The following is a 13,534-nucleotide window of genomic DNA, read 5'->3' as shown; positions in this document are numbered from 1 at the left end:
GGACTCACTTTTGCCATAGGATGTATATCCCCCTCCGCTCACCCTCAGGTAGCTTTGGAACGGCCTGCAAGTCCCTATGGACCTGGTTCTTCATCCTCTTCTCTACCTATCCCAGGTAGGACAGGAAAAAACATGATGGGGAGGGGCTCTGTGGGGGTTTGTAAAGGCTGTATTAATTGTTACTACCTGTCCTACCAGGAGACACGGGAGATTAACCCTCTATGTGCTGCCTGTAGGACGTAATGGAATGCTGAATTTTTAATTGATTGAATAAGAAAGTTTCTTATTTCAGTATGAGGAAGCTTATATTAAATTTTAAATTGTGTGATAGTTTCCCTTTAAAAATTAGCTGGGATGTTGTTGAATTGCTGTCGTTTTATTTCTAAAGATAATATAATGTAGCTGTTATTCAAAGCCATTCATATTCATAGTCAGCGTGATGAATTGGTAAAGCAGTGTTACTTCTGACATAACAGATAGGCGAGACTAGTCAGATGTTAGAAAGCAGATTTTGGAGTCCTTCCCCTTTTATCAGTTGGGAGTGGCAAGTTTCTGCCTATAAAACTCTGTTGTGTTATACCTTCTGTCTCTATCACCCTTTCCTTCTTACAGCAGCTGCTTCCCGTTCCCAGTTGCAAGGTAAGTTCAGATGTACAAAAATATTCTATTATTTCCTCTATAAGCTAGTGGGTTGATATTAATTATATTGATGGTACCTTTTGTGTCCAGAAATATATGATCATTTGCATTAAAAGCATGCAAATGCTAAGTAGCTGACCGTTACATTTCCTTTTCCCTCATCCAGAGAGCATGGGCCAATGGCTTGGGATTAGTGCAGCCCCAGTAGCAGATGATGATGGCTCGGTTCTTGTGGCAAAAGAGGAAGACTTTAAGGAATCTAAGAGGATAAGAACTACAGTGAAAGATAGGGAACTTGTCGTATTTTACAATGAAGGACAATACCATGCCTTGGACCTCCGGTGTTACCGTAAGCACATTGTGTAGGACCTTTAAACCGCTGTTAGTTATGGTAACAATTGTTAAAAAAAAAAAAACTTTTATTTACAGATGCAGGAGGACCATTACATCTTGGAGATATTGAGGTCAGTGAGTTTAACTAAATAAAATGTGTTTTCTTGGAAGGCATGGTCTATTATATTCTTATTCGTTTTCTTCCTGGTACAGTTGGTGCCCTTTAAATATCTGCCCCCATTAGCATTTTAGTGTAACAATTACAAGTATGAGACCTGTTATCCGGAAACCCGTCTCCCATAGACTCCATTTTATCCAACTAATTACAATTTTTAAAAATGATTTCCTTTTTCTCTGTAATAATAAAACAGTAGCTTGTAGCCAAACTAAGATATAATAAATCCTTACAGGAGGCAAACCCAGGTTTATTTAATGTTTACATGATTTTCTAATAGACAAAGTGTGAAGATCCAAATTATGGATCCATTATCTGGATAACACGTCCCGTACCTGTATATCATTCTGCATTTGCACAGCAATGCTCTTTGTGGCAAGTATGTGCATAAAATTCCCTTATTTTTTTTTTAGATTTAGGGTTAGCTTATTGTTTTTAATAGTACACCAATAATAATAACTTTTCAGTTACCTTTTTCAGTTTTTTTTAAAAAATGTAAGTGTTAAAAATTAATTCGTTTAATACCTGCCCCTAAGTCGCACATTGCTTTTATTAAATATGATGGAGGGAGCAGTTCTTTTGCACTTTTTCGATCAGTTTTTTTGGGTAGGCGGTGAGTAAAGGGAATGTGCTTTCTAAAACCTATAGAGACCAGCACATGCAAAGTATAAGAAATCAGCATGTTTCTCTGTTAATGTTTTCATGAAATTTATAGAAAACCGTAAAGTGTGTAATGTTTTGTGAGATAAACTGTAAGAGTAAAGCTTGTGTTCCTGTTCGATGATCGATCTTATAAGGATCATAAGTTTAGCAAACTTCTGATTATCACTTTTATACACTTTATTTGCTCATGAAGCATATCCTTATAACAAAGGGGAGTTTGATGCGTTTGAGCTCGAGTTATATTAGAACTCCCTGTATTTAGCAATCTAGAAGAGATTAGACAGTGCCAGGAGAGGGTGATGTGATGGTGAAGGAGAAGGCAAATGACATAAGTGTTCTTATCTTTCTGTCCATATGTTGAGGAAATGTTGATGTACAATATGTTCACAAGCCAAAAGCTGAATGTTGTGCCAAGTACATGCTTACACATCAGCTTTTGGCTCAATGACGATTCCATGCTTTAATGATAATCTTAAATGTGAATTTAAGAAGAGCACATTTTATTTACCAGTGATTTTAGTTTAGCTAAATGTATTTAAACCACAAATGCACTTAAGCCACAATTACAGCTATAAAAATAGCTAATATAGTTCCCAGTATGTGTGAATGTGTATATGTGCCTGCTAACATTTCTCAGATGTTTTCTATCCCACTATTTCTATCTGTATGATGTGTATCCTCCATAATTGACTTCCATTACCGTATGATTTGGGAGCCTATTGTGTATTTCTACTAAAATGGTTGCTAGGAAAGCAGTTGTTCTCTCAGTGTTGGTGTGGGCACCAATCATTGGTTCTAACATAAGTATCATTTTTTCCAAATAAGAGCTATCATTTTCTGTAATGCATTGGATTTGTTTAATTGAGCCAATTTCTAGAATAAATTTACTGCTTCATTCCCCTTTTAGTTTTAAAAATTATGAAGTGGGTACAAAATGTAGGAAATGTCATACAATGAGTAGACATATTAAATGAAACCAGTTACAGAATTTTAAAGAAATGATACTTATCCAGATATTGAAAGATATGTCCTTTATTATATTGTTTGTTGTGTCAAGCCACTTAAAGGAGAACTACACCCCCCATGGTGAAGTCTCCACTGGCCCCCCCTTTGCTGACCCCCTTCCCTGCCTCCCCCCTGCTAAGTGTTACCCCAGAATTGTGTCCCCTGTAAGATAACTGACCACACATGCAGAATGAGTGCAGCAGAGCTCACGGGCGCAATCTTTGGCGCTTCGGTAATCTTTGTAAAGTAAGCACTGTATTGGCGCATGCGCAGTTGGAGCAATCTTCTGGTTCGCGACAACTGCGCATACATCGGAAGTGATGGGAATTGCTGAAGGGAAGGAAGAAGACCCCAAAATTACCGAAGCACCGGAAGATGGCGCCCATGAGCTCTGCTGCGCTCACTCTGCATGTGCAGTAATCCTACAGGGGACACAATTCTGGGCAGGGGGGAGGCAACAAAGGGGGGCAGTGGAGACTTTTCACCGTGGGGGGTTTAGTTCTCCTTTAAGTGGCTTGACACAACAAAAAATATAAAAAAGGACATATCTTCAATATCTGGATAAGTATCATTTCTTTTAAATTCTGTAACTGGTTTCATTTAATATATCTACTCATTGTATGACATTTCCTACATTTTGTACCCACTTCATGGGTGGGGACTTTTCACCGTGGGGGGTTGAATTCTCCTTTAATTGAATCTGAACCCCTGAAAATGATCCGATCATTTTTGTCACTCTGTGTTGTACAGTGCATCAAAGGGGTTGGTCACTTTTAAATAATTTTTTAGTATGATGTAGAAAGTGATATTTTGAAACAGTTTGGATTGTTTTTTTAATTGCGGTTTTTGAGCTATTTAGCAGCTCTCCAGTTTGCAATTTCAGCAATCTCATTGCTAGGGCCCAATGGGATATCAAAAGGAGAGAATCTGAATAGGAAGATGAGTAATAAAAAGTAGTTATGTTTTTAGATGGGGTCAGTAACACCCATCTGAAAGCTGGAGAGTCAGAAGAAGCAGAAGGCAAATAATTCAAAAACTAATTATTTTTTTTTAAGTCTTTATTTTCAAGAGAAGAGGATAGAGAGAACATGCAAACAAAACATAGTTCACAGTTAGAAATAGGTATTAACATGTGGTGTAAGAGGATACACAGTAGAACAGTCTTTTACAACCTCTTAAGGTCAGGGCACACGCTCAGATTCGGGGAGATTAGTCATCCGGCAACAAATCTCCTCTTCTTCGGGGTGACTAAACTTGCGAATTGCCTCCCGCTGGCTAGAATGCCGGGATGGCACTCGGAGCACTCTGTTTTCCGAAGTCGCACGAAGATGCCTCACGAGGAAAGGAAGTGCTCCGAGTGCCATCCCGCCGGCGATTTACTTTCTAGCCGACGAGAGGCAGTTCGGGGAGATTAGTCGCCCCGAAGAAGAGAATACTTGTTGCCGGGCGACTAATCTCCCCGAATCTGAGCGTGTGCCCTGACCCTTACAGTCATACAATAGTACAGGTGTTGTCCTATCCAATTATGATGACAATCTACCCAGCAGGTATAAGTATCAGGGAGCTGTATCAAGTTTACATCAAGCCAGGGGCTCCATATTCTTTCAAATTTATCTGGGCACCCTCGAGCCCAAGTGAGTTTAATGGAGGGGAGAGCTTTGTTAGTTAGGTTGACCCATTGGGTAACGGTTGGGGCGTTAGTACCCATCCAGTTTATTATTACTCGTTTTTAGCGTTATCCACATGAGGGATCTGTCTTTGTTCATAGGTACCAGATCCTCCACCTAGTAGACAGGTTTCCAGGAAGTGCAGGTTGAGTAGTGCCAGATTATCAGCTAAGTACCTCATGACCTCCCCCCAAAAGCTCAGTACTGGGGGACACTGCCATGCCAGATGTAGAAAGGATGCTTCTGGTTCCTTTCATCTCGGGTACCTGGCCACTGTCTGCCGGCCCATTCTTTGGAGCCTTGTGGGGGTAATATACAACTGGTGGATGTACAGTATTTGTACTGGATTAGTGTATCAAGCACGGGAGATTGAGTCACTGAAGATTGAAGGGGCTGCGTCCCACTGTTCCTCCCTCAGAGGTGGGAGTGACTGTTGCCAGCATCACTGGGATCTGGTAAAGGGTGAAAAGATTGAGCCTATGAGTGCCTGGAACAATCTGGATGTCAGCTTTTTTTAGTTCAGGGTCATTGAGAATAAGTTCCTCCTGAGGGTTATCAAATGTAACCTCCAGGGAAGAAAATTGGTTTAAATGCATGGCATTTTGTTTTTAGATTGGTTGGTGACCCCCATTTGAAATCTGGAAACAGAAGAAGGTGGCAAGTAATTCAAAGCCTATAAAAAGAGAAAAAATGAAGGCCAAATGAAGAGTTGCTTAGAATTAGCCATTTTATAACATACTCAAAGTTAATTTCAAGATGAACCAGCCCTTTAAATCCTCTACCATTGCATGCAATATTGTGATGATTAATCTAAAAATTCTGCTCTGTGTTTGTTTGCAGGATATCGGTGGACAGACTTGTGTTATTTGTCCATGGCACCAATATACCATTGCTTTAGCCACTGGTGAAGGTCTGTATCAGGGATCAGACCCTCAAGATCCCCTCCGGACTAAAAAATGGTTCTCCAAAGGAGTGAAGCAAAGGGTCCATAACACGACTGTGAAAAATGGAGGTGTCTACGTAACTTTGTCAGACACAAGTATTCACTTTGACTCTGATGATTACGCGTGTGAGAAGCTCAAAGAATCTGAAAACACTGTTAAAAAACCTAAGTAATGTCTAACCTTCGTTTACCTAATTAAGGTACACTTTCTTATAGGCTCTCCACATGGGCTAAAGGCAATATTTGCTGCTATAAGTGCATTAATAAGTGTAAAGTAAATGCAACTAAGCTCAGTTTTCATAGACTTTTATTTTGGATTTAATATTTTCGGGGCTAAAGGGATTAGAACTTGTAATGTTTTTCTGGTATGAAGACTAATGGACAATGTACTTATGTCATTTTCATACATGTGTAATGCACCCAGCTGCTGCAGAAGATCTTGTGTGTATAAAAGATGCTTGTGAACATGCCCAGCCTTGTTCTTTTGCAAGGATTATCCAAAAACCACCTTTGTGAAAGAAGAGTGAGCTGCTGTACAATATTTATCTACTTCTGTAACATCACCACAGCAGCAGAGTAATACCAAATCTAACTTGACGTGTGTATGAATATATATGTATGTGTTTGTGCATACAGTATATAAGGAATAATGTTCCCTCTATTGTAAAATATAAGGATGTTATAAGTCACTGCGGAGTTAGACTACGGTATATTAAGGAACAAGGCTGTAGATTTAGTGCATTCCTTCTAACTCCAATATCCTCATTGTTTTCAAAATATTTTTTATAATACACAAGTTTCCATGAGTTGTGCGACACAAATTATATCAATAAGTGCCATTATTGGGGGGTGAGGTTTAATAAATGAACTGATACTTCAGATGGTAAAATGATCAAAACAAGATACGTTTATTTTAGCTAGGGATGCATTGAATCCAAGATTTGGTTCAGGATTCTGCCAAGATTCGGCCTTTTTTGACTGGAAGCGAATTCGGCCGAATTCTTCTGCCCAGCCAAACCGAATCCAAATTTGCATATTCAAATTAGGAGCAGGGAGAGAAATAACGTGACTTTTTGTCACAAAACAAGGAAGTACATTTTTTTTCCTTTTTCCACCCCTAATTTGCATATGCAAATTCAATTCGGCCGAATCTTTCACAGAGGATTCAGGGGTTCGCCCGAATCCAAAATAGTGGATTCTGTGCATCCCTAATTTTAACCACTAGTTCAAATAAGTGGGTCTTATACATTATACTTTACTTATCTTTTCCTTCATCCAATCATTCAGTGTCAGATGTCAGTTCACCTCTTAAACTCTGTTAATTAACTGGCCTCTGCTACGTTGTTTCCGGGGTCGGAACCAGCAGTGACAGCAGAAAATAGCAATACACAGACAATGAATGCTGTCAACAGCAGCTACATTTTCAAATAATATGATTTATTTTTTAACATGACTGGAAATTTTAATAAAGGTTTAGTAGTAAGTCGCATAGAATATTCATTAGGCAAAATGTAATTATGTGTTTAAGGGTTTACAGTACCTTTAAGATTCAAATAAAGGAGTCCTTGGATGCTCTGAATTTTGGACAATGTCTGTACTGGTGTCTTAATATTGTGGTGGAGGTGAGAAGTATTGAATAGAAAGGGTTACTTGAACATGTAGGACAATCCTCTGATCATTGTAACAGGGATGTATTCTAGACCTGTCTTGTAGACTTCCGGTATGAATATCCAAATTATGCAGAGATCCTTTATCCAGAAAACCCCAGGTCCGAGCATTCTGGATAACAGGTCTCATACCTGTACTTCTTTAATTAGAGGAGATGAACTATTGGTTGTTTACATGTCATGTTCATGACGCATGCATTACTATACTTCTTAGAAGCTTCATGTATTTTTTTTTCTTGGAAACTGCTGTAAGTTCACATGAAAATAAAAAAAGACGTGCTTTAGAGTAAAGTGAATTTAAATGAGATTTTTGTTCTTGGCTCTGGAGCAAGTTGCTTATCTTTATGATACAGCTTGTTGGGAAGGCCCCTTGCTGCATGCACATAACATCTCCAAAGGCTGCACCATTCACTGTATTTTACCACTTGCCCATTTTAACAACGTGTTTATCATTTTTTTTTTATTAATTTAAAAGCCTGACTCAGATTATTTCCTGTGCTTCAAGTACTACATTTATTGTCACTCTATTATTTATTGGCACTTATAAAATAAGTGCCATATTGTTGCCAATCCCTTGTAATAGTAAACCATTGGAATGGCCTGTGAGTTTGGCATGTTGTTGGCATTATCAACAGGAACAACAGTTGCACCAATTGTTCCTTTATGTGTTATTAATGACCAATCTCAGCCATGTTGGGAAGTTTGTTTCTGCACTATGCCAAAGAGACTTACTACGGAAAGAGTACACATAGGGTTTTTTTTATCAAAATCCGAAAATATCTCATTATTCCTTAAAGGGCAAGGAAACCCTTTTGCAAAAAAAACCCCGTACACCCCACCCCATGTAGACCTCCCCCCAGGGAAATGCCCCATACTCACCCCTCGGTGCAGATTCTTCCAGCGGAGTTCAACGCATCCCTCTTCCATGTCCTCTGTAAGCTGACTGAAAAGAGATCGGTATTTCTGTATGTGCAATTGGAAATTGCCGATTTCCAAGTCAGTTTACAGAGGACACTGAAGATGGATGCGTTGAACTCCGCTGGAAGAATCTGCAACGAGGGGTAAGTATGGGGCTTTTCCCCAGGGGGGTAGTTAGCCTGGAGGGAGGGGGGTCTACATGGGGTGGGGGGTATGGTTTTTTTGCAAAAGGGTTTCCTTCTCCTTTAAAGCTACTATTTTCCTGTACAGGGAAAAAAAACTTGTGACAAATTCGAATCGTACGAATATTTCAGATTTGAAGCCCGAAGACCACAAAATCTTTGGATTACTGCAAGAAACCCAGCACAGATCAGGACATCTTTGGGACTTCTCCCATTGACTTCTAGATGAACTCTGCAGGTCTGAGTTGGAGTATTTTTTTATTCAGAATTTTAAAACCCTCTGGATTTAATTAAATGACACTAAAAAGTCTTATTTTATAGTAAAAAAAAAACAACTTTTTTTTTCTGTTTTTTTGGCATTCAGACTTTAATAAATAACCCCCATACTGTCTTATCTGCTTGTCAATCAATACGCATCAAAATCATCTTTTCGTTTAACATGCTGTTACGGGTAAGTAAATTGCTCTCTATGTATTTGAAATAAAAAGGTCTTGTATAGTTGTTTTGCAATAGAACCCTATTGTTAAAAAAAAAACTTAAAAATTACTTAAAAACCTTGCAAAGCTCCAAAAATAGTAATACAATTTTAACTGAAACTTAAAATGATGCTTCTTTGATATTTTATTAACTTACTGATAACATGAACACACTAGGCTATGTATTGCCCCCAATCACTGCTTCTACATGAGAAGAAATTAATTCCAAATAACCCATCCAGACATAGGCTGGTTTTGCTGTTTGATAAAGATGGTATTTCCTTTGGATCCCCAACACTGGAGGGGCCTCTTTGGGAGGGAAACCATTGATATACTTATAAAGGACATACAGGTGGGAATTTGGTTCCTCTATCCCCAATTGCTTCAATTTTACAGTTTGTATTGTATTAGACTGTTCAAAACGTACTACTGATTGGTTCTATGTTCATAAATCAAACACAAGGTGTATTAGTTATTAGCATTTTACATTATAATGCTATTCAAGTTAATTCTATCAGATTTCCACTGTAGCTAATTAAAGAGGAAAAGCTGGATTCATCGGGTTGCAAATATACAATCACTTGGGAGTGCCTAACTTTTGGCAACCCCAAGAATTTTGACTTTCCTTCTCCTTTAATAGTGACCTACAGCTCACTGGAACCTCACTGTATAATTTAATAAGTAAAGAGTCCCTATAAGAACAATCTGATTTTCTTGTTCTAAATTTTTAACCCAAGATATATGGGAAGGGAGCCTTACCAGATGCTGTATTGTATGTAATTATAATGCAGTGTATTTTTTCTTTGCTTCCAAATTCTTTATTAGGAGCAGAGTCGGGTTATTTGCCCCTGAATTGAGTGCAGTAATAATAATGCCACTATGTGTTGTGACTCATAAGCATGAAGTATACCAGCGCTGTAAACTTCTGTGATATAGAGGGCCGGAGTTTGTCTGGCCACCGTGGGGGAAGCCAGTGTTGACCACTTCCTGTTTCTAAACCATACCCACTTTAAACCACACTCATTTTACCACAATAACTTTTAAGACCAAGTCATATTGAGTAATATTAAATCCATATGTCATATCCTCCCATGTGGATAACACAGTGCCCTCCCTGAACATGATTAAACACTTAGGGGCCCCTAACAACAAATTCCAAACAACAAAAAACCCCAGAACAAACTCTTCCAGGCTTACTTCCCACAGGTAGCGTAGGGCAGGCAGAATATGGCATACAGTGAGCACTGGGCAAGCAGAGTATGGCACACACAGGGAGCATAGTAAAACCACAGTATGGCACACACAGGGAGCATAGGGCAGGCAGAGTATGGCACACACAGGGAGCATAGGGAAAGTAGAATATGGCACATACAGGGAGCATAGGGAAAGCAGAATATGGCATACACAGGGAGCATGGTATGGCACACACAGGAAGCATAGGGCAAGCAGAGTATGGCACACACAGGGAGCATAGGTAAGGCAGAGTATGGCACACACGGAGCATAGTACCGGCATAGTATGGCACACAGGGAAAATAGGGCAGGCACAGTATGGCACACACAAGGAGTATAGGGCAGGTAGAACAGGACACACAAAGGCAGAGTAGGACAAGTAGAGTATGGCACACACATGGAGCATAGCACAGGCAGATTATGGCACACACAGTGAGCATAGGGCAGGTAGAGTATGACACACACACCAGGAGCATAGGCCAGCAGAGTATGGCACACACAGTTTAGGGCAGATAGAGTATGGCACACATAGGGAGCAAATGGCAGGTAGAATAGAGCAGGAAACCTATCAGGACCACTCTAAGATGAACAGCACATACTGTTACATACAGTGGCACAATGCTGGTGCCTTTCCAGCAGTTTGTATGAGGTGTGAACAATGTGGGCAGTTTCACTCTGGGTCTCAGGTGTGAACAGTATTGGTGTTACAGGTGGAACAATGCAGGAGTTTACAGTCTGAATTTAAAGTGTAAACAAAGCAGGGGCGAGTTAATCTCAGAATTGATACCTTCTAAAGCTTGCACAAGGTAAGCAGTCACAGCAGGAAGACTTTCATGGGGGGGGGGGGTTGTCACGGGCTGCCAGTTGGACAGCACTGGATTATACCAATGTTATAGACTGAATATTTCTATTTGTTTAACCTCTTGACCAAGGATGTATGGTAGGATTCACATTTGACTGAATGGATGCAATTATGCACATCTTGTGGAAGTTATAAATGCCTTTGTTACAGTGACCCAAGTGACATAAACTTTCAAAAGGTGTAGTTAGAAAACAATGGCAGCATTAAATAAGGTTATAGAAGTGTTTTCTTATTTAGTGGATTAGGGCACAATGACCCAACTCAGGATTTCAAGTGTCTCAAATAGAAGACGAATAATAGACCTGGAAAATGTTATTGTGAAGGCAGAATAACATTGAGCTGAGTAGCCCATTTGTAGAATAGAATGCCCAAGGCCAGGCCAGGATTTGTGGAAAGGAAAAAAAAGACTAGTCCCTGGATCAACTTGTACTATGAGTATGAGCTTTCTTCCATAACCCGGTATTCCCTCACTTGCTAAAAAGCTACCCAACCCCTTCTTAAAGCTATCTAATGTATTAGCCTGTACAACTGATTCAGGGAGAGAATTCCACATCTTCACAGCTCTCACTGTAAAAAAACGTTTCAGAATATTTAGACTGAACCTACTTTCTTCTAACTGGAATGGGTGCCCTCTTGTCAGATGGAAGGACCTACTGATAAATAAAGCATTAGAGAGATTATTATATGTTCCATATATACACTGTAACTACTGTGAGGGAAGCTTATTTAATCTCATTTATCTCAGATTTACTTATATCATACTTTCACTATAACGTTTTATAAATAGATCGTACCCAAGTTTATGTATATATATATATATATATATATATATATATATATATATATATATATATATATATATATATATATATATATATATAGTAGGGATGCACCGAATCCACTATTTGGGATTCGGCCAAATCCGTGGTGAAAGAACTGAATCCTAATTTTTATATGCAAATTAGGGTCAGGAAAGGAAAAAGTGGAAAAAATCCTTCTTTTGTGACAAAAAGCCACCTGATTTCCCTACCCGCCCCTAATTTACATATGAAAATTCGGATTCGGTTCGGCCAGGAACAACTCGGCCGAATCCTGCTGAAAAAGGCCGAATCCCGAACCGAATCCTGGATTCGGTGCATCCCTAATATATAGCTAGTTAGGGTGATTAGTTCAGAAGACCTCTTAGCCTTCCGCTTTAGTATGATATAAGATGCCGTAAGGTGGTAGTTTTGAAGTCGTACTTAACTATTTTGGATTTGTCAAATTCAATATTTTTCAGAAATATAGTTTCATGTTCATATTTTGAGGCTGTCAGTTTGGGGGTATCTGCATGCCATGTTGTGTAATGTTATTACACATCTCATACTGGACACCAAACTGTTTAGAAGATCCCTGGAAATTATATTTATCTAAGACAAAAACATCTCAAAAGGCTATTTTTGGTCTTAAAGAAAAGTATTTATTTATGTATAAGCCAAGTGCTAGTCCATAACCTCAACTTAGATGAGGGTCTGGGGCATAAGCACCGGGATCCTTGCTATTATCCTTTATAAGAATTGGATATTTCTTAAGATATATTAATATTTAACCATTTTAAACCCTTCAGAATGTGTTCTTTGCAAAAAGGTATACTTTTCTAGGCTTAACTTTTGGGCACTTTACCACACATAAAAGGCATGTGGTTTGTTTCACAGAAGGTGGAGCAACAACCACAGATACTTCATATGTACTGAGGTCTCTAAATGGCACATACTTTGATAATCCTATGCATATTCTGCATCCAGCTGTCCCTGCACTCATACATATGATGTTTTATGTCAGGAACTTATAAAATGTTAAAGGTAGGGGTTAAAATGCAAGCTTTAGAACTCTCTCTCTCTTTTTGTTGAAAATATATATATTCTTAAAATGTGTAATCACTCTTGTTTTTATTGTTAATATTATTGCTATTTATGCTCATTTATAATCATAAGCTATGGGATGTAATTTTGGCACCTCCTTTTTTTCCCTTGCACTTATTTCAACAGTTTGTTCATGTGTGTTATCCCTGATAAAGGTCCTAATGTAAGACCGAAACGTTGGAATCACAGTAACGTCACTAACGTGGTGGAATAAAGAAACTTTTTTCAGTTACGGAGTGCTGGTCTTTACACCTTGTGTGTGTATATATATATATCACCTGACTATAGCTGGGAGGGGTGGGAGCTACAACATAGAGCTGGTCACTGCTCCTGTATAACTATAACAAACAAGGGAGCAGTGACCAGCTCTATGTTGTAGCTCCCACCCCTCCTAGCTATAGTCAGGTGATCCCACTGGTGTCTAATTAAAGGGCAGCCAAGTTTGGGAGTTTTACTTTGAAAGCAGCTAGTAAGTTGCAGGTAAAACTTAGTCCCTTTGTAAAATGTACAAGCAATTGAATTCTTAATGAATCAGATGAAAATTAAGCGTAGGACTGGCCAGATATGGGATGACTTTGACGTAGTTGGCCAGCTTAAATATATTGCAATATATGGACAAACAATCCCTGTGTTGTTTAAAGGGTAAGGCATTTTTTAGTAGCAGTATGCACAAAATGTCTCTGTCTTAAATATATTGATAATGGGTTGAGTGCAGAGGACCTCTTGTAGTTGACTATATGTATTTTGTGGTCACACCCTCATTGCACCCCCGCCTAATGGTTTTAAAAAATAGTGGTGAGCACAACTTTCCCTTGTTTTTTATATATATATATATATATATATATATATATATATATATATATATATATAT

At 38.8% G+C, this 13,534-nt stretch overlaps 1 protein-coding gene across 1 annotated transcript; it reads left to right on the top strand.

Moving 5' to 3' along the window:
• Window positions 1–603: 603 nt before the first annotated feature.
• On the top strand, window positions 604–7,383 carry rfesd.L (Rieske (Fe-S) domain containing L homeolog; the record flags this gene model as incomplete). Its single annotated transcript, NM_001092100.1, is given in 4 exon segments — window positions 604–639; window positions 806–988; window positions 1,069–1,103; window positions 5,323–7,383. Coding segments are annotated over 3 exon segments (489 nt in total). The 3' UTR covers window positions 5,599–7,383.
• Between the last annotated feature and the right edge of the window lie 6,151 nt (window positions 7,384–13,534).

This window comes from Xenopus laevis, chromosome 1L (assembly GCF_017654675.1).
Source record: "Xenopus laevis strain J_2021 chromosome 1L, Xenopus_laevis_v10.1, whole genome shotgun sequence".
NCBI lineage: Eukaryota > Metazoa > Chordata > Amphibia > Anura > Pipidae > Xenopus > Xenopus laevis.
The sequence above is the reverse complement of the archived record's forward strand: the minus strand, read 5'-3'. Positions and strand labels throughout refer to the sequence as shown.